The following is a 22,870-nucleotide window of genomic DNA, read 5'->3' as shown; positions in this document are numbered from 1 at the left end:
TTTTGACGTTTGGTGTATCTTATATAGTATATGACTAAACCTTCTATCCAGCAATATTTTTCACTTGAAAACCCTGGGTATGTACAGCTAGCCAAACAATAAAATATTGATCAGGATTAAATATGAAAATAGTAAAATCGATTAGAAATACAATTTTAATTTTTTTTCTTTTAAAGAACATGGATCGATATTTACCATAAATAACTGACAGGACAAATTTATGTATGCATCTTGCATTAAAAAAGCTATTTACAAAAAGTAACTGTTAGACTCACTGTAAAAATTTAAATTCTTTATATCTACACTGTCAATCTATCCATCTCATTAACCTTTATCCTCGACTGGTTTTTTAGTCTTCATAAAGTGGTAATGACATATTAGTAAAAGCAAAATATTTAATCTGCTTTGAAAACAGCAGTTCTTATCTAGAATTCACCCGATATTAAAAAACAAAAATAAAAAAATTTCTGTATGATGTAGGTACCCATGATGGAATGAAACTTAAAAAAATCATGTAAATTAATCAAGCTGTTTTATTTTTTAACTAAGAAAATCAAGTTTTATTAAGAGATAAATGACTGTCTTGCATTGTCATCTTGAAATAATTTCAAGAAACAAGGGAGATAACTCAACAATAATTAAAATTTGCAAGATTTATGTTGTAATGCCTATAGATTCCAATTAATTGTTTAAAAATGATCTTCTTTTATAAAAATAAAACTACTTGATCACTTACATTTTGGAATACATTTTAATATAGTCATGGGTACATACATCATACATTTTTTTTTCTTTATTTTTGTATTTTACTATAAAGGTAATTTTAGACAAGAACTAAAACGGCATAATTGATTCCATACTCCATGACAGCATCCATTACCCTAACCATCAACCTCCTAAATGGTCCTATTCATTTGACTATAGATAGAGGATCTGTGTTAAGTCTAGAAGTTAGAAAATAATTTTTTTGTATGGTTGTCCAGAATTCCATCTATGTTAATAAAAAAAAAAAAAAAATACAGAAAAATCTTTATAATGTACACAACTGCCACAGAACGAAAATATAATATTCCAAAATTCAAGTAAATTAATCAATTTTTTTTTTTTTTTTTTTTTTTTTTATTAATTTTTAGCACTTAATGGTAAATTGTAGCTTTTACAAGGCTGCTTTGGATCTCAATTTCTGGAGAAGTTGTTAAGAATGAGGTAACCCTTTATTAATTCAATATGACGGAATAGAGACACTCATTCTCACTTCCTCATAAAATTTTATTTTCTTAGTTTAAAAAATGCATAATCAATTGACTTGATTTTTGGAATATAATATTTTCATTCCATGACAGGTACATACATCAAACACTATACTATATTTCTGTTTTTTTTTTTAATATAGGGAAAATACTGAACAAGCACCCTTTTTTTTTTTAATTAACAAAAAAGTTTCATGTGCATAGTTATATACATTAATTTCATGATAATATTTTTTTTATTTATGATGAAATCATTTGTGCTCTCTGTTTTTTGTGTGATAATTTTAACATTTTTTTTATTGATCTAACTTTTATAAATCTCATGATGCTTGGCCCGCAGCTGACAGGACCGGGTGCCTTGCTAGTTGAGAAGCCTTGATGGCCGTCTGCTTTAATTTAACCTTCCCCTGTGACTTTGTAGTCTCTGATGTGCTCTCTGGGGTGAGGAAACACTTTTCAAGAATATGTTCAAAACCTGTGTGTGCTTTTATTACATTCTTCTTGTATCTCTCCAATGCAAACGCCTGGATGGCCCTTGAGAAACCAAATATCGTAGAGTTTATATATGCCCACCGCTCACAAACAGTCCAACGATTGTTCTCAGGATTTGTGATGTAGACACATTTCTCCTCCAACATCTGAAAAAATAAAATAAAATGTTAGTCAACAATACAGCTATAAATACATGTGCTACTAATAAAACAAAATAAAATGTTAGGCAATGATACAACTATGACTACTTGTGCCTTGAAAACAATAAAATAAAATGTTAGGCAATGATACAGCTATGACTACTTGTGCCTTGAAAACAATAAAATAAAATGTTAGGCAATGATACAGCTATGACTACTTGTGCCTTGAAAACAATAAAATAAAATGTTAGGCAATGATACAGCTATGACTACTTGTGCCTTGAAAACAATAAAATAAAATGTTAGGCAATGATACAGCTATGACTACTTGTGCCTTGAAAACAATAAAATAAAATGTTAGGCAATGATACAGCTATGACTACTTGTGCCTTGAAAACAATAAAATAAAATGTTAGGCAATGATACAGCTATGACTACTTGTGCCTTGAAAACAATAAAATAAAATGTTAGGCAATGATACAGCTATGACTACTTGTGCCTTGAAAACAATAAAATAAAATGTTAGGCAATGATACAGCTATGACTACTTGTGCCTTGAAAACAATAAAATAAAATGTTAGGCAATGATACAGCTATGACTACTTGTGCCTTGAAAACAATAAAATGTTAGGCAATGATACAGCTATGACTACTTGTGCCTTGAAAACAATAAAATGTTAGGCAATGATACAGCTATGACTACTTGTGCCTTGAAAACAATAAAATGTTAGGCAATGATACAGCTATGACTACTTGTGCCTTGAAAACAATAAAATGTTAGGCAATGATACAGCTATGACTACTTGTGCCTTGAAAACAATAAAATGTTAGGCAATGATACAGCTATGACTACTTGTGCCTTGAAAACAATAAAATAAAATGTTAGGCAATGATACAGCTATGACTACTTGTGCCTTGAAAATAATAAAATACAATATTAGGCAATGATACAGCTATGACTACTTGTGCCTTGAAAACAATAAAATACAATATTAGGCAATGATACAGCTATGACTACTTGTGCCTTGAAAACAATAAAATACAATATTAGGCAATGATACAGCTATGACTACTTGTGCCTTGAAAACAATAAAATACAATATTAGGCAATGATACAGCTATGACTACTTGTGCCTTGAAAACAATAAAATAAAATGTTAGGCAATGATACAGCTATGACTACTTGTGCTTTGAAAACAATAAAATAAAATGTTAGGCAATGATACAGCTATGACTACTTGTGCCTTGAAAACAATAAAATAAAATGTTAGGCAATGATACAGCTATGACTACTTGTGCCTTGAAAACAATAAAATAAAATGTTAGGCAATGATACAGCTATGACTACTTGTGCCTTGAAAACAATAAAATAAAATGTTAGGCAATGATACAGCTATGACTACTTGTGCCTTGAAAACAATAAAATAAAATGTTAGGCAATGATACAGCTATGACTACTTGTGCCTTGAAAACAATAAAATAAAATGTTAGGCAATGATACAGCTATGACTACTTGTGCCTTGAAAACAATAAAATAAAATGTTAGGCAATGATACAGCTATGACTACTTGTGCTTTGAAAACAATAAAATAAAATGTTAGGCAATGATACAGCTATGACTACTTGTGCCTTGAAAACAATAAAATAAAATGTTAGGCAATGATACAGCTATGACTACTTGTGCCTTGAAAACAATAAAATAAAATGTTAGGCAATGATACAGCTATGACTACTTGTGCCTTGAAAACAATAAAATAAAATGTTAGGCAATGATACAGCTATGACTACTTGTGCTTTGAAAACAATAAAATAAAATGTTAGGCAATGATACAGCTATGACTACTTGTGCCTTGAAAACAATAAAATAAAATGTTAGGCAATGATACAGCTATGACTACTTGTGCCTTGAAAACAATAAAATACAATATTAGGCAATGATACAGCTATGACTACTTGTGCCTTGAAAACAATAAAATAAAATGTTAGGCAATGATACAGCTATGACTACTTGTGCTTTGAAAACAATAAAATAAAATGTTAGGCAATGATACAGCTATGACTACTTGTGCCTTGAAAACAATAAAATAAAATGTTAGGCAATGATACAGCTATGACTACTTGTGCCTTGAAAACAATAAAATAAAATGTTAGGCAATGATACAGCTATGACTACTTGTGCCTTGAAAACAATAAAATAAAATGTTAGGCAATGATACAGCTATGACTACTTGTGCCTTGAAAACAATAAAATAAAATGTTAGGCAATGATACAGCTATGACTACTTGTGCCTTGAAAACAATAAAATAAAATGTTAGGCAATGATACAGCTATGACTACTTGTGCCTTGAAAACAATAAAATAAAATGTTAGGCAATGATACAGCTATGACTACTTGTGCTTTGAAAACAATAAAATAAAATGTTAGGCAATGATACAGCTATGACTACTTGTGCCTTGAAAACAATAAAATAAAATGTTAGGCAATGATACAGCTATGACTACTTGTGCCTTGAAAACAATAAAATACAATATTAGGCAATGATACAGCTATGACTACTTGTGCCTTGAAAACAATAAAATAAAATGTTAGGCAATGATACAGCTATGACTACTTGTGCTTTGAAAACAATAAAATAAAATGTTAGGCAATGATACAGCTATGACTACTTGTGCCTTGAAAACAATAAAATAAAATGTTAGGCAATGATACAGCTATGACTACTTGTGCCTTGAAAACAATAAAATAAAATGTTAGGCAATGATACAGCTATGACTACTTGTGCCTTGAAAACAATAAAATAAAATGTTAGGCAATGATACAGCTATGACTACTTGTGCCTTGAAAACAATAAAATAAAATGTTAGGCAATGATACAGCTATGACTACTTGTGCCTTGAAAACAATAAAATAAAATGTTAGGCAATGATACAGCTATGACTACTTGTGCCTTGAAAACAATAAAATAAAATGTTAGGCAATGATACAGCTATGACTACTTGTGCCTTGAAAACAATAAAATAAAATGTTAGGCAATGATACAGCTATGACTACTTGTGCCTTGAAAACAATAAAATAAAATGTTAGGCAATGATACAGCTATGACTACTTGTGCCTTGAAAACAATAAAATAAAATGTTAGGCAATGATACAGCTATGACTACTTGTGCCTTGAAAACAATAAAATAAAATGTTAGGCAATGATACAGCTATGACTACTTGTGCCTTGAAAATAATAAAATAAAATGTTAGGCAATGATACAGCTATGACTACTTGTGCCTTGAAAACAATAAAATAAAATGTTAGGCAATGATACAGCTATGACTACTTGTGCCTTGAAAATAATAAAATAAAATGTTAGGCAATGATACAGCTATGACTACTTGTGCCTTGAAAACAATAAAATGTTCCTATTTACAATGCCTCCCCACAGGACAGAGTTAGACACCAGGGTCGTTTTTTAACATGGAGAAAAGGAACAAAAATAAAAACTGTCTCAGTCGTGAAGGATATTTCCTCCACTGACAGAACAAGAAATTGAAGTGCAGCATCTGAAGAACAGATACTACACTTTGAGGTATTTATTTGCTCCCCCACTGAGCAAATTAGGCACAAGGCCGATTTTTAAAGTGAGGAGTGAAGGGGAAATGGGGACCAACTCCCCGGGGAGTAGGGGAGCTGGATAGTGACAGTTGGTATGAATGGTTGCCCCTACACTGACCAAGGTCTTATATGTGGGGTTTGCCCCACATATGGTCTTTGCTTGCAGTATCTGCCGGAACAGATACTACACTTTGATCTTGTTTATATATTTTATTGCTTTTAAAAATTTTGTAAATACAATTAAGTAAAAAAACAAAAGATTTTCAAACAACAAAATTAGGCACAAGGTCCTACAAGAAATTGGGGAGGGGAAGGGTTCAGGGTCTTTGTGACTAAAGTGATTAAAAGTAATAAATGTAGACTTTGGAGTCTTACTCTTGACTGGCAACATTTACCAAAATACCTCATTCACTCTATGGATCTTAAACTAACTAATAAATCCCCAGCGTTTAAGAATCAAAACCATATTTACAATTTATAAACAGTTGTCTGTGTGTTTGTGTATGCATCTTTTTTTTTTTTTTTTCTTTTTTTATATTAATTTTGTGTGTGTGCGTGTGCATGTGTGAAAAAATAAAGTTCAATTTCATTAGAAAATAAAAAGTTTTTGAATTAAGAGAAAGATTGCTCGTGGAGAGGGGAAAACTAATTAAAAGTGTTCATATCAAAAACAAAAAATAAATCCTACTGGGTTGTTAGTGAGACCCCCCTATACTAATCTAGGTGACTAGACCCCCCACTGTTTTCCGGGGAACCGAAAACAAGCAGGGCGATCCCTAATGGGGATTGGGAAAAATATCTTAATGGAAGTGGGAGAAAACAAAGCAACGGGTGGAGGGGGGTTGGAAGGTGACCTCTGCGTAGGGGAGTGACCGGGGATGTTGAAAAAGCAAGGATGTGGCACAAAGGGGATGGGCAGACTCAGAGGTTCTCTAGTACCAAAAAATAAAATCAGGAACAGGATCTCATTTGTACCACCAGTCAAGAGTCTTCTTAAAATGACTTAGCTAGAACCTAAGCGGGATGGGTTCCGAAGGCCAAGAAATGGTGAATAAAATAAAATGTTAATCAGCAATGAAACTATAACTAATTGTCCTACTGAAAAAAATTAAAATATTAAGCAACGATTCAGCTATAACTACTTGTGCTATTAAAAAATGTTAGGTAATGATACAGCTTTAACTACTTGTGCCATTAAAAAATAAAAAATGTTAGGCAACTATACAGCTATAACTACTTGTGCTACAGGAAAAAAAATTTTTTTTTTAAATGAATAAACTGATAGATTCACTGGTACATATCTATAAAAATAACTAATAAAAGTTCAGTGAATTGTTTCCAAGCATGACACTATATACAATTGAGACAAAGTTGAAATTTAAATGTGGTAACTGGACAATCATTCCGTCACATACGACCAATCAGGTGCAAGTTGACTATCAATGGAGGTTACACATCATAAGCGAGACATCTGAGAAATTGAAAAAATTTTTTCATAGATCAAGATACATGATGGCTAGAATTGTCAATATTTTGATGTAATTTTCACAGGATTTGTTTTTGTGTACGGCATTCACTCTACGCAGGCTAAACTGGCTTCTTTCGTAGGAGGAAATATCAAGGGAATATTCAATTCACAAGTAGTCCCCAGTCACATGTATACCCCTATCAAGGGAGATGACAACATTAGGTTCTTGCATTTTTTTTGTAAAGAAGCGTTATGGTCCTCCTCCATACAATGCCTGGTATTCCCAAATGGTCATCCCTCTAGTACTGACCAGGCTCAACCTTGCTTAATTTTGATCTAACAAGAACCAGTGTGTCAACATAATTATGTCGTATACAGGGAGCAATGATAAAATAGTCGCCCTAGAAAAGATGACATGATTCCATTTCCGTTTGATGGAAACCGGTTTTCTTTTTTTTGCAGCAGACCATCTACTAGTTAGCCAGTTGTGTACACATCCCAAGACAGATAGGAGCCTTCTATCATATTTGAAAGTGACACAATGTTCAACGGGTGAGATCGGAGATGCGCCACTGTACAACTCATGCTCTCTACAGATCCAAGTTATGACAACAGGAATATTGCCAGCAACCTCAAAGCGCATCGCTGGATTATCACGAATAACAGGTGATAAAAACAAAGTTTTAAGCCATGGTCATGGTCTTCGGTGTGGTTTCAAGAGAGGGCCACATCATGCCACCTCACATCTTGAAGCCAGCTTGAAAGTCAACACCAAAGTGTACCTGGACGTGCTGAAGAGTTTGGTGATCCACTGGTGTATTCAGGTGGCCGTTGGCAGACCCTGGGTGTGGCAGCAGGATTCGGAGCTAGAGACTCAGAAATAGTGCTCTGACTTTGTACCCTTCTCTCACTGGCCCTCATCCTTCCCCGACCTGAACCTGCTGGACTACTTCATTTGGTTATACATCGAGAACATCACCAACATAACCTCGCACAACACCAAAGCCAGCCAGATCGCCACCGTCCACCCGCTAGCGCTTGTGAAAAAGGCATGCTCCCAGTTTCGGAGGTGATTGAGGCTGAAGGCGGCTACATTGAATAGATGTCAGCTCTACTACATAATCTAGTTACCTGAACTGATTTTTTTCAATAAAAGTTTTAAAATAAAGCGGTAGTGTTATTTTCTTTAGGTTGACAAATTTATCGTTCCACCCTATATTTTTCTCATATCTTTCACAAGATAGAAATAGATGACTTAGACAAACAACATAGGATCTTTTTTAATTTTCATTAAGACAAGACATAAAGCCACTTGATGCAAGAAAAAAATATTACTTTGTGGTCGAAAACCAACGATAAGTGTTAAATGAACAGATTCCTACCCAGAAAACAGCAATTCTTCCCCTTTTGTCAGAAACATGATTCCTGGAATGTTAGGACTCATCATCACCATCATCATCATAATCAAGTGGTGTCCTGCCTAGTACAGGCATTGACAGCTATGACTCTCCATCTATCTCTCTCTCCCTCGAGGCATTCATGAATTCATTGTTGCTCATCATTTTTGATGTTGGCCAGATATTCAGACTGTCAACGTATGTTTCTCGCTGTCGTCCTCGGCTTCTTCTACTACAAATGATCTTTCCTGTCAAGCTAATCTGTTCTATTCTGCTTTTTTTGTAGACATGACCCATGAATCTCACTTGTCTTTTTTGTACTCTTCTTATTAGAGACTGTGACATAATCCTTAAATTAGATTGTGTTTTAAGGAAATTTCAAAATTTCATTTTAGGCCAACAAAAAAATGTATCTTTTTTTTTTTTGTTGTTTGACTGTCGCTGAGGCAAAAATGGAAAGAGAGAGTATAGGAGAAAGAGAGAGAGGTGAGAAAGACATTTAGCAGATGAGTTAGCCAGTTGACAGGTCACCAGGTCAGCAACACACTTTCTGACCCCTTTTAGGTCTGATTACAAAGCGAACAAAGAAAGAAGAAGAAGGATAAGAAAAGTACTGAGAAGAGAGAGGGAAAGAGGGAAAAGAGACATTTTTGGACACTTGGCCAAACCACAGAGCCGGGAGGAGGTGGAAAATTTCCACCCGACAACAACAGAGAAAAGAGAAACAACTTGACAAAGGAGATAATGCTGGGGAAAAACCCATTCTAACAGCGAAAGAAAGGAGATAATGCCGACCATAAAATGACAAGGAAACAGCAAACTTTACAAATACATTATTCAAATTATGGACTAACGAAGAGATGATTGTTGAACACATCTGTTTTAACCAATCGCATGAAACAAAAGAAAAAGAAAAGTAAAGACTGTAAGTCCCCTCTCTCTGCATATCTCTCTTGTGTATTAAGTTAGTGAGTTCATTTTGCCATTGTTTTGTTTGCATTAATGTATTTTTTGTATCGGTATATTTCTTGTCGACATTTTCAGATAGTAGATTAAGATAACCCTTCCACATCCTTGTAATTTGTTTTTTTAAATTTTATTTAACCCCACCCCATCGTAGTTTATTTTTATAATAAAATTATCTGAAACGTTACCACTGCGTTCGTGTTTTCGTTCTTTCTCGCATTCGGTTGTGTCCAAACCCTTGTGTCTCCCTTTTATTTTTTACCCTTATCACATGTGCAACAAATATTTGCTTTTCATAAATTTCTCTTTATATCCCTTTGTTTGCTTTTTATTTAATTTCCTCATTACCTCATCCCCTTTTTTATTGCATGTGTAGCAAGACTTTTCTGTGTTTGCCATTTCTAGTAGCTCCTGGTTTGTTTTCTTCTCTGTCCAAGATATCTTCACAATTCTCTTGAGGAACCAAGTTTCAGTTCCCTCTATTAGTCTTTTCCTCATGGTGTTGGTGATTGTCCAGCACTTACAAGCATATAATAGAACAGACATTCGGAGTATTTTGAATTTTGTGTCTATTTTAATGTTTTTGTTGGTCATGGTTGATGACAATCTCTTGAAGGGGATTTTGGCTGCGGCTATGCGACTTTGTATTTCAGTCGTGAACATTCCATCAGATGTGATCCCATATACCAGATATCCGAATTTATGTTAGGACTAAATGTCATGGAATGCGAGGACTAAAAGACAAAATAGGAGAAGCAAGAGTTACAAGACTGATGAAAATAAACCGAAAGTCCACTTTCTACTCTCTAAAAACAAGAGACAATACTCTCAATAGTATATGCAATGCATATATCTCTCTGCCTGGGATATGTCAAACGATAAATCTCATCTGTCTGTTTAAATGTATGTATGTATTTATGTTTGTATGTCTACCTAAAATTTTCGACAGAGGCAATGGATTTTCACTAGATTGATATCATTTTGAAGCGTGACCCTTCAGACGACATATATTGAAAAATTGGCTAAAAACATTAATTTCTTCATCCTCAACTAGGCACTTTTCTACAGGGAGGGGGTCGCTTTTTTTGCCGATAAAAAAAAATTAAATGAAAAAATGATTTTTCATTTAATAAAAAAATATTAAATGAAAAATGATTTTTCATTTAATAAAAAAATATTAAATGAAAAATGATTTTTCATTTAATAAAAAAATTATTAAATGAAAAAATGATTTTTCATTTAATATAAAAAAATTTAAATAAAATGATTTTTCATTTAATAAAAAATAATTGGCATTTGTTAAGATACAGTCAACAGATTCATTTTTTTTTTTTAAATATGTCGTTTTAAACAAAAACAATTTTAGGTACTTGTCATGTCGAAAATAGTAATATATCAAAAAAATATGAAAATCATTGAGTAGAAATTTATTTCTAGTTAAAAGTAATTTTAACTGAAAATTGGGTATAATCACATTCTTTTTTAGACATTAGTAGTCAGTAGGAGGCTAAATGCAGGGGACATAACTCAGAAGCGAATAATTTAGGTTACTTCTCCATTGCTGCAATATTTGTTGTCTATAGCGATAGACTTCTTTTTTTTTTACTAAAAACGCAATAGCAGTTCTACTCCATGAAATTTCGTAATTTTTGGATACATTACTATTTTCGACATGACAATTAAGTATCTTATATTGTTTTTGCTTAAAACGATATATTTAAGAAATCAATTTGTCGACTATAGTTTAACAACACCAAAAACTTATACAGCAATACTCAGTTTTTTTTAATTTTCAAATTAAATTAAAAAAAAAAAAATTGTTTTTTTTTTAAAATTAAAAACACTTCTAAACCAATTGCCAATCGCTGGCACTTTCCAGAGTTTAAAAACAAAAGGAGATAACTCAATAATTCAAAATTCCCATTAATTGCTTAAAAATGATTTCATCATTTAAAAATAAAACTACTTGATTAATTTACATGATTTTTGGTGTATGATATTTTATTTCTGTCAGATGTACATATATCATGTAAATTTTTCTTTATTTTGTTTTTTTTTTTTATCATAGGGGAAATTCTGGACAAGCATCAAAAAATAAAATCACAGAGCGACTTAAGTCGATTGCCCATGGCTGGCACTTTCGGTAGAGTGTCCTCCTGGATTCTTAGGTGAAAGTTCTGGAAGCTTCTACATAAGTCCACGTCTAAATAATTTAGATCGAAATGAAATGCAGTTTTTATGACCAGACAAAACAGCTTATCCTGCCTTGACAGAGTACAAAATAGACTTCGTGGCTTAGTGGGGGATGCCCTTTTCTCTACCCTGCAACCTCTCTCCCACAGAAGAGACGTTGCGAGCCTATCCTTGTTTTATCGTTATTTCCATGGCAGGTGCTCGTCTGAACTCCAATCTCTGGTCCCCCTTCGCCAATCTTTCATGATAAACACCCGTCTAGCTGAATCCACTGTGAAAAAATTTCCCCCACTCTTTATCTGTGCCTAAATCAAAACGTAGATTCCATGAACAAAGCTTTTTTCTTAGAACTGCACGCCTGTGGAACTCTGTTCCATCTGCCTGCTTCCCACCTGACTACAACTTGGATGTCTTCAAGTCCAACGTTAACAAATTCCTAATGAACCGCCCCCTTAAGTAAACACTTCATCAAATCTCCACACTAACGTACTGTACTTGCAATAACCCATATCCCTGAGTGGCTTCCGGGCCTTGATAAGTGGTGACCACCGTGTAAAAAAAAAAAAAAAAAAAAAAAAAAAAGACTAGAGAAGGGAAGGATTGTTGGTTATGAAACAAGAAAAACTCACCATGAGTCTTTGCAGGCCGATATTGCGAGTGTACGTTGTGACAGTTTTCGCAATGGGGTCAACAATGGATTCCTCTACGATGCAGATCTGAGGAGGACCTCGAATGAATCTTTCACCCCATTTTGGAACAGGGTTCGTTTTAGTTAGCAATCTCTTGGTGTGGAGCTTTTGATCAATAATTTCTCGAGAAATAACATCCTCTGTCAGGACATGCTTACTGCAAAAGAAAGGAAGAAAATATAAGAATTGTTCAAGCCATCAAACACCTTTTCATCCGATAAACAATGCTTCAAGCAAACTACAATTATACTTCTTAACATTTTATGCTTTAGAATTTATTTTTCTACATAGTCACCACCATTCTCAATGGACTTTTACCAGGAATTCAGTGATGCATCTCTACTTCTGACACATGTTCATGGCAAGAGTTGCTTTCTTAAAGCCTCACACTGTCAATATGTGCAACAGAGAAATGAAACTTTCCGGGCATGAATGCATTAAGCTCTGTCATAACATTGTAATTTGCAATCCCCTCTGATCCATTCAGGCAAAATACAAAAAAAAAATAGGAGGCATTACTTTTGGAACGCCCCTTGTATATTGTATTCATCTTGGTAAATTTATAGCTTTTCACTTTTAGCTGATGACTGTAATGTCAATTAATTATCTGTTATTTTAAAGAGATAATCTATTTGTTATATTTCTGATCCACTCATAAAGAAAAAAATCTTAATTAGAAAACATGGTGCTTGTACAAAGAGAGGTGGCAGAGCGATTATTTTAAATATGTCATTTTAAGCAAAAAGTTAATTGCTATGTCGAAAATAGTGATATACCCAAAATTATGAAAATTTATTGAGCAGAAAGTTATTTATAGTTAAAAGTAATTTTTAAGGAAAATTGCATTTTTTGTAGTAGTGAGGCTGGTTATTTCAATATTCCATAAGTATCTTTCACTTAGTGATACAAGCACCAAGTCAAAGATTGCTTCAGCAATCTGCCCCACTATAGATGTTTTAGACAGTGAAGACTGCAGAAAAAGGGGACATAACTCAAATTACTTTTTGTTTTTACCATTGTAATGGTGGCCATACTGTTTACTAAAAACACAATAGCAGTTGTTCTACTCAATGAATTTTTGGGTATATTACTATTTTCGACATGACAATTAAGTAAGCAATATTGTTTTTAACTTGAAAGGACATTTTGTTTTGAAAAATCGATATATCACCTGTATGTTTCTCATATTTTTCGCAATATAAAAATAGATAACAGACAAACAATGTAGGATTTTTTTAATGAAAATTATTTAAGACAATGCATGAAGCCACTTTATGCACAAAAAAAAAAAAAAGAAAGAAAGAAAGAAATACTACTTCATGGTAAAAAACATGGCTACGATAAGTGTTAGATGAATAGATTACTACCCAGAAAACAGCAGTTCTGTTCCTTTGTCAGAAACATCAATCATGGAATGTGAGGACTAAAGGACAAAACAAGCACCAAAAATAATTTTTCGATTTTATTGTGAAAATCGATACGAAATATAAATGCTTTAACATAAGACAATTAATTAATATCGCAGTCGTTCTGGCATTTTTAAATGAAAAAAAAAAAAAAAAAAACTACAAATTCACCTACTACTTTCATTCTATTCTCAATTGGGCTCCAATCCCTGGTTCTGCTATAAAACATTTACAGCAAAAAAAAAAAAAAAAAAAAAAAAAAAAAAAAAAAAAAAAAAAAAAAAAAAAAAAACTCATCGTGCGTCAACCATTGCAAAGAATTTTTCCTTTTCTCCCTGCATACCTAAAATTAAACAGAAGTTTATTTCAGAGAACTTTCTATTTGTTCAACACAATACCATGGGGCTGCTTCCCAACTGACTGCAACATGATCGTTTTTAAGTCTAATGTTAAATTCTTGTCAGGACGCCTACTTAAACAATCCAATTCTGACCATTTAACGCATCATTTCCATTCCTTCATCACGAACTGACAACCTTTTAAACTTTGACACCATCAAATGCCTTTTAAGCCTGGATAAGTCATAACTTATTAGTTAAAAACAAAAATAAAGAAAACTCTATATGATTTAGATACTCATGATGCAACAAAAATATATTTAAAAATCATACAAAATTAATCAAGTAGTTTTATTTTTACCTAAGAGAATCAAATTTTATTAAAAGATAAATGACTGTCTCACATTGTCACATTCTAGCTATCAAATTTTTTTTTTTTTTTTTAAGTGGATGTAATTTTTTTTTTTGAGGAGATGGGATACTTTCAACGAATCTGTTCTGGTTTTGTGCCACCTTTCAATCAGGCAACGCTGGTACACAGGTCCTGCTAGTTACATATAAAGTTGACTATTCATCAAATTGTTCATTAAAACTGGATAACAAAAAAAAAAAAAAAAAAAAAAATGTGAACTAAATTATAAGAGAAATGAGAATAGATATCCAAGGTTGAAAATATAGGGAGGGAGGGGGGCTTGTAATATTGCCAGCTTACAAAAATATACCCCCCGCTAGGAAGATTGTTAGGCTGAAGCCATTTTTCATTTATGACCTAAACAGTGACAAACACTTCCAAACTAATAAGCAATTCGAAATCACTCCAGACAAGGCATGAAGCAACTTGATGTAATGAGCTAAAAAAAAAGAAAAAAAAAAAAAAAAAATGCTTTAAGATCAAAATGCAGCCATGATAAAAGTGTCAGATGAGTAGATTCCAACCCAGAAAACAGCAATTCTTCCCTTTTTGTTAGAAACATTGCTAATGAAATATGAGAACCTAAGGACAAAATAAAGGAAGCAAGTTACGAGGCTGCTTAAAAGTAAACCCATCGTTCATTTTCAACTGTTAGAAGAAGACAGTTACTGCTAATTACATATTTACCAAATGCCATGCACGTTCTCCAAGAGTCAGCAATAACAATATGACCAACTAATCAATGCAGCCGCTTAAGCACCTGCTTGGCAATGTTCCTACTGACGCCAATAAAAAGTGTACAGCAACTCTCAGCAGTTACGAATCATAATCCTTTTTCTAAATAACAATAGAAACCAAGAGGATAAACCATTCGTATAAAGCAGCCTAATTCAGGTGTAGCAATAATTAGATTTACTTGTCATGCACACTTCTGACTTTGGGTATCAACATCCACTGTAAACCTCACACTTCATCCACACACTTATCAATAACATGGCCAAACATGTGAGACTTTTTATTCTCTTTTTCTCCTTTGTGATGCAAAAAGGAAAAAAATTATTGTTTCTAGATTTTTTTGATTTTTTTATTTTTGATTTTTTTGTTTATTTTGGCTAAGTTATATTTATGGTTAATTAGATAGAACTAAGCTAAGCTGGGGTTGGGGAGCAACTTTTGTATAAGTGCTTGTATGTATTACATGTTTGTTTGTTTGTCTCTCTCTCTCTCTCTCTCTCTCTCTCTCTCTCTCTCTCTCCTACAGCAGGAAGATTTGAAAAGAGGGATTTGAAAAAAAAAAAAAAAAAAAAAAAAAGCTAGCACCCTAGAGGAACAGCACTCTGACCTGCAAAAACATGCCTGATCAGTCCTATCAGCAGTCCCTGAAAAGTGCGCCTCAGGCAATTAGCAATAAATTAACGCCTTCTCAAAGGGTGAGAAGACCAAGCCTGGAAAGGTTGGACCTCCTAGAACTGCCCAAGATCATACAGACCATATGTCAGCAAACACAGAACAAGCCATCTCAACAATGGTCGAGACTCTAGTGGCCTGAGCTTAGATTAGGTTGTTTTACAACACATCAACCCTTTTCAGGTTGTTTAATGCTGAATCCTGTTATTTTAGAAATGGTATTCATGTTGTATCCAGTTATTTTGTAGAAGGTTTTTATTGTTCAAGCTCTTTATATCTTTAATTGTTAGCTTGTAGTGTTTTGTTGGTTGTTTTATAGTGAATTTTATCGTTTTTGTTCACTGTCCTGCAGAACATGAATGAGTTTTGCAATGGAAGAGGGGAAAAAGGGTCACAGTATTAATTTTTGGTACATTTTAAGTTAGGAAACCAGTCAGGAAGTGGGGGAGATAGAAAGAGAAAGGAGAAAAAGAAAAAGGGGGAAAGGTGCGTTTTTGGTTTTGCAGAACATAATAAAGTTTTGCAAAAGGAAGTAGAGAAACAAAAAGCATCAATGTTAGGTGCATTTCGTCTCAGGAAGCCAATATCTTCAGATAGCCTAATCTGGTAGCACAAGTTCAGGGCCTGAATGAAAACCTGCGGCTGATGTGTGTACAAGTTCAGCTACAAGCAATAATTTACGTTTCTCTTTAAATTTGTATTATTCGGACTACTGTTCTCATATTGGATGTTACTCACAATGTTTTGGCCGCTATAATCTCCAACCTCCTTCAGGTACATCTTGAACTCTGAGAATTTATGCAGAATTTTGACTGGAACCCTTCATTTAATCTACGGAGATAGCTTGCTTTTGTTATGTAGGCCATAACCACTTAGAAGTCTCAAGTGATTCCCACAGGATGGAACGATAAAATTGTTGCCCTAAAAAAGATGACATGATTCCATTTCCATTTGATGAAAACTGGTTTTCTTCTTTGTTGCAGATCATCTACTAGTTGTCCAGTTGTGTACAAATCCCAAGAGCGATAGGCGCCTTCAATCATGTCTGAAAGTGACACAATGTTCAACGAGCGAGATCGGAGATGTGCCACTGTACAACTCACGCTCTCTACTGATCCAAGTTATGACAACAGGACCATTGCCAACACCCTCAAAATGCAAATCCAAACAGTTGACGCTTGAGGACAAAGCTCAACAAAGTTTCTGGCCCAGGTTATGGTCTTTGGTGTGGTTTCAAGTGAGGGCCACCTCACATTTCACCTCACATTTTCGAAGTTGACTTGAAAGTCGACACCAAAGTGTACCTGGATGTGTTGAGTGTGGTGATACCTAGTGCAATCAGGTGGCCACTGGCAGACCCTGGGTGTGGAAGAAGAACTTGGCGCCCTCAACTGGACACTTTTCTACAAGGAGGAGGTCACCTTTTTCACCAATATTTTCGAAAGTGATACCCTCTTTTCGATTGACTAGCCTTAATTTAAACCTTCGCCACTTCTAGTTTGCCGATGGACGCAACGGCAATTACATTTTTTTTTTTAAACATTCTTTTCCTCCTTTGCGGTACTTTTAAAATTTTTTTTGCCCAATACACACCTCCAAACACCCAGGCAATGCCGGTCACCCAGACTAGTATATAAATAAATGGTGAATGATGAGTAGTAGTGAGAGGAATGCAAGGATGTAAGTAATTCAGAGAGGAGGGAGGAGAGAGAGGGAGTAATTTTACAATGCATTTAACTTGAACAAAATTTACAAGAACACCCCATAATTCATTGTGTCGATATTTGTTAGGGCTACTTGGCATTGTTCTGGGCAAAAGTTCAGCATATTTCTATTTAAAATTCTATCTATATCTCTCGTTTCTCTATCTTTCTCTCTTCTCTCCCCTTCCTCTCCCATTTTCTCTCCACCCAGCCCACTCCTCTCTAGCTGGATGCGTACACACACACACAACTCTCCTTTATATAACAAGATTCATGAAGTGATGAGTATGCATTTTCTTTCCAAATTAGTGCATAACATTGAAAATAGCTGAAAAAAAAAAAAAAAAAAAAAAAAAAGAAACAACGTGCACCCTACCCTCTCTGACAAAACCTGGCCTAGGGGCGTGAGGACACTATTATTTCATGCAGCGTGTCTTAGGAAAGAATAGCTAGACGGAGCCCATCTCTCTATGCTCTGAGCACATACAGCACATGGTATTACCAAGTGGTCACCCATTTAGTATTGGCCAGGCTTAACTTCGCTGATCTAATGGGAACCAGGGTGTCAGTGCGATTATGCCATATATAAAACCTTTGAAGAATGAATATTTTAGCAATGTTGATCAAGAATCTACCAACTTGTAGTTTTTAACTTAACTAGACAGACAGACAAACAACCATTTATAAAATAGATTAAATATATCATTTCTAGTTTTGACATTTGACAGTTATGACTGTTGTTGCTGCTGCTTTCAACCAAACATACATATCCACAGGTTTTGGCAACACCCTTTATGAAGTCACACTGTTTTTTAGCAACTACCGTTCATCTTTTATGACATCGTTCATTTTCAAGCAAACACATTTCCCTCTTTATAAATTGCATGATTGCATCGAACCCTCATTTGAAGGCAGATGGAATATGAACCCTAACATATTTTGAAAGGAAAAGGATACAATAAATGGTCAAGTCTATTCTCTTCAGAGGTGAGACTTGCAAAGTTTGTTAAGAAATTACTAAATAAAAAACAATACCCCCTCCCCACAACAGATATGTGTGCATCTAACATAAGTTTATCTTGTCAGATTTTCAAAGTCAGGCCCAAATAGCATGTAAAATGACAAATAAAAACTTACTTTTGACTAGCCAATTATTTTTATTGTTATACCAGGTTACTGGCAGTAACTGGCAACAATTAATTTTTTTAAATCACTTAGTCTGACCCATATGAAACATTTTTTAATCTATATATATAAAAGGCAAAATGTGTGTGATCATTTCGTGTATGTCTTCAAAAGGCTTCTTTCGCACGCGCTCCCGGGGTCGTTACTATCGCTTGAAACTGTGTATATAGGTCCTATATCATAATATCTATGAATTAGGAAAGCGTGTAGCGTATAGATTTATTTACGTCAATTTTTACAAAATTATTGTTATTTTGGCTTCTCGCGTGTTGATTGGGCTTTTTAGTATAAATAAAATGAAACTAAACTCAAACGGACGTGTTCGCGGCAATGCGCCGGGAACAGACGCTTACGCTGCATAACTTGTATTTGACCTTCTTAATTAGGTCAAATGGAAGCAGCAAAGTTAACTTTTATTACGCATGCCTGCTTTTATAGTTATAGTTACATAAATAAATTCAAACACGTCTACACTGTATGTCGCGGTGGCTCGATGGTAACATCGCACAGTTTTTTTTTTCACACATTAATTTCCAACTCAAGGGTACGAGTTCGATTCTTATACTCACCTACCAAAACATTTTTTTATTATTATTTAACCCCCCCCCCCGGAGTTTTGATTTACCTCGCATCGCCGGGTACCCCCCCGCTAGTAATTATCTAAAACTAAAAATTGGCAAGGGAGACAACTCATTTTTAATTAAAGGATATCAAGAGTTTAACCTTATTTCTTTTTCAGTATAAGTTTAAAAATATGCAAATAGAAATTAAAAACTAAAATGACTTTACTGAATCCCAAGCAACACTAATTAGGTACTACTAGTTTACTATATATAAGGGGCAGCTTAATCATAGGAAGAATAAATGACATGTTTAATGGGATTAACTTTCGGCTGTTACTTTTTGTTCTGTCTTTTAAATAATTTTAATTTTTGATTACTTGAAACACTTCAGAGTTTCAAGGAGACATGTTAATATCAAAATGTTGTTTGGTCCACGTAAATTCTTCCTAATATTATACATTATATTAGTGATTGGATGATTCTAATATTTTTCCCAATTCCGATAGAATTACCAATTCTGTTTTAAATTTCCCATTCTTTTTAACATCATTAAATATTTTGCCATAAAGTGGTTTATTTTTTTGCGGAGTGTCGGTGCTTTAAATTGAGTTATCTCCTTGTGGCGTTTCTAAACCCCAAACAAAATTTTGTTAAATTTCCAAGATGTCTGCCTTCAACGCGCTCTCATAAAAACGTTATATGAGAACTGCAAAAAAAAACTACTCGATCAAATTAGATGAAATTTTTTTTCGGAGAATTTCAGTTCAAAACGAATATAACCTTTTTTTCGATATTTTCATTTTTTAATGTCTTGATTAAACTGTACAAGTACCAGTTATTGTATATAAAAGGTTGTTCCGAACGTGAAGCCTCCTAATTTTTTAGGAAAGTTGAACAGCTACAAAAACGGGAGTGGTATCATTGAAACAAGCAACATTTTATGCTCCTGAATTTACTTTTCTACATAGTCCCCCAACATTTTCAATGAACTTTTGTCAGGGATTCAATGACAGGCATTGCTCTCTCAGAATTTCACACCGCCAATACCTGCAACAGAGAAATGAAAATTTCAGGTCATGAATGCATAATTTCAGTCATCATAACACTGCAATTTACAATCTTCTCTGATTACTTTAGGTGGAATAAAAAATAGGAAGCATTACTTTTGGAATACTCCTCATATTATAGAATATTCTGCCATTTGTTTTTAATCGTTCATTTCCATTTTCGCTTTGGTTTTATCTTTTTTCATGATTCTTTAGGCAAGTGATGGTTATTGCCTAACAGCTCGTTTCTTTTAAATTACTTGGATATTTGGAAATAAGTTTTTTGAGGGTGTTATCCAGTCGACTCTGCATTGAATTAAGCTAAAATGGGGGGGGGGGGGTAACGTGTGTGTGTGTGTGTGTGGCATGTTTATATCCCTTTAACAGCAGGAAAATGTAACACAAGGTCAGGAAAGTGGGATTTTAAAAGCTAGCACCCTATAGGAATGGCACGCTGGTCAGCAAAAACTGCCTGGGCAGCCCTTTTAGCACTTCTTGGTAGGGGTGCCTCAAGCAATTAGTAATAAACTAACACCTTCTCAAAGGATAACAAGGCAAACCCTGGGAGGATGGACCTTTTAAAACTTCACAGGACCATACTTCAACCAACAGAGAACGACAATCGTTAAGATTCTGATTGTTTTAGGGCCCCAAGGAAAAAGGCCCGGTTGGTGCATGCATGGGTTCAGCCATAAAAGATAATTTACCTTTTTCTTTAAATTTCCATTATTCAGACTGCTGTCCGCATATTGGATGTTATTCTCACAACATTTTGGCCAATTTAACCTTTGACCTTCTTCTGGTGTTGAACTTTGGCATTTGTCCAGAATTTCAAATGGAGCCCTTTTATTTCATCCACAGGCGTAGATCGTTCTTATTACATTAGGCATGAATGGGTAGAAGTCGTAAGTAATAAACTAACGCGTTCAATGAAATTTTGGATTGGGAACAATTTCTGATCTCTAGTTACAGGTCAACCAGTAACTATGTATACGTAATAGAAGGCAGTACGAGCATTGCTGATGAGTTTGAGAATCTCTTTTTTCCCTTGACCTGTTGCAGTGATGATAGAACCAAGATGTTTGAACCGATCGACCCCTTCAACGGTTTTCGTGTCAAGAACCGGTTATTTTTCATTTGCAACACTATATGAGATCACAAATAAGTAATGTTCTACTTCTTATTTCAGAAAATAGACACTTTCCGGTAACAATCGGTATGCGCTCTCGAGGTGCATACCTGCATCTGGCCAGAGAAACAAGACAAACTCCGTCAGAAATTGCATACACATGTAAATAAAAAAAGATCACCTCCAACAGAGGATTCGTGTGATAACCACATATGATCATTGCCGTTAGTTTTCACATCAATAAACGATTCCACTCACCTGTAAGGATTTGGATAACGCTGCCAGAATGATGATGCAACTTGGTCCCAAGTAAATTTTAAGACTTGGATGCCAGTGTAGTATTTCACCATGGTTCTCTCAGAAGGAAAGTTTCTGTAAAAAAAAAAAAAAAAAAAAAAAAAATCAGTTATATTTCAAGACATTTTTAAATGGCATGTGCAGAGGAGGCTGGGTCTGAAAATGAATTGATAAGATATACTTAATTAAAATAAAACACAAAAAGAGAAAACCAATTGTTAGTATTTTAGGTGCTTATACAGTATTGGACACAAGTGAAAATCGTGTTTCCACAGATTAAAAAAAAAAAAAAAAAAAAAAAAAAAAAAATCGCAGTTCCAAATAATATACTTACGTATCTTATAAATTTTCCTACTGTGTGTGTGTGACGCGGTTTATCTCAGCCTACAGGCAACCCACCCAGGCAAGTTAGGTACCGAAATGAAGCTTATGACCCAGCGGATGTTTTAGTGATATTTATATCCATGTTTGGTGTATGGAAATGCAAAAAAGATGCAAAAAAAAAAAAAAAAAAAAAAAACAATTTACTAAACGTTTTATTTACTGGATATTTTTCCAGTACAAGGACCCAAGTTTGCCCAGCTGGGCAAACTTGGGTCCTTGTAACACAGAAATAAATATTTACACCAAAGACTAGGAAAAGTTGTCAAGTTAAATTTGGAGTATATTTTTCTTATCAAAAATTCGGCTTTAAAAGTTAGTTTCAATAAAGTTGTGATCTTTTCTGCCTACATTATTTCTAGCTATCGTTGCCAGTCATGACAGCTTACGTTCAGGTCTAGCTGTTCCACACTCGTTGTTTCCATCTTGGATGAGGCACGTAGTAAATGTTTAACATGCTGCAGTATTCCAGAGATCAATGCGCATATTAACCAACATTCAGGCAATAGTCCTCCAACCAACCGAGCCAGGCGTTGCAACTCAGCAAAAAGCACATCTACTGCCTCATCTAGGTGAAGTTGTCAAGTGACGAACTGGTCATATGCATTAAATGCATCAGTAGAATATGCAGTTATGAGGGCCTGTTTAATCTATTCTGCAGCTTGCCTGTATATGGCCAGAGCTCCATCTCGCAATCTCAATGGTAGAACACACTCAACATTCTGATTAGCGCAAAGCTCACACACATGCTAGTAAGGTAAGTCACAAGTTTCCCTACAAAAAATAAAAATCAGTTTTATTACAT

General features: G+C 34.3%; 1 protein-coding gene across 1 annotated transcript in view; it reads right to left on the bottom strand.

Annotated features, from left to right (window-relative positions):
* Positions 1-1,517: 1,517 nt before the first annotated feature.
* The window catches only part of LOC145245837 (PRELI domain-containing protein 1, mitochondrial-like), a 45,345-nt gene continuing 23,992 nt past the window's right edge, over positions 1,518-22,870 (bottom strand). Inside the window, exons 2-4 of the mRNA XM_080107490.1 lie at positions 21,646-21,759; positions 12,139-12,355; positions 1,518-1,888 (exon numbers count right to left, since the gene is read on the bottom strand). Of these exons, the coding sequence (XP_079963616.1) occupies positions 1,571-1,888; positions 12,139-12,355; positions 21,646-21,737 (627 nt within the window). The 5' untranslated portion in view covers positions 21,738-21,759 and the 3' untranslated portion in view covers positions 1,518-1,570. The remainder of the gene's footprint in view (positions 1,889-12,138; positions 12,356-21,645; positions 21,760-22,870) is intronic.

This window comes from Euprymna scolopes, chromosome 23 (genome assembly GCF_053919585.1).
Source record: "Euprymna scolopes isolate OS-2025 chromosome 23, ASM5391958v1, whole genome shotgun sequence".
Classification (NCBI taxonomy): domain Eukaryota; kingdom Metazoa; phylum Mollusca; class Cephalopoda; order Sepiida; family Sepiolidae; genus Euprymna; species Euprymna scolopes.
This window is presented reverse-complemented; position numbering and strand designations above follow the sequence as displayed.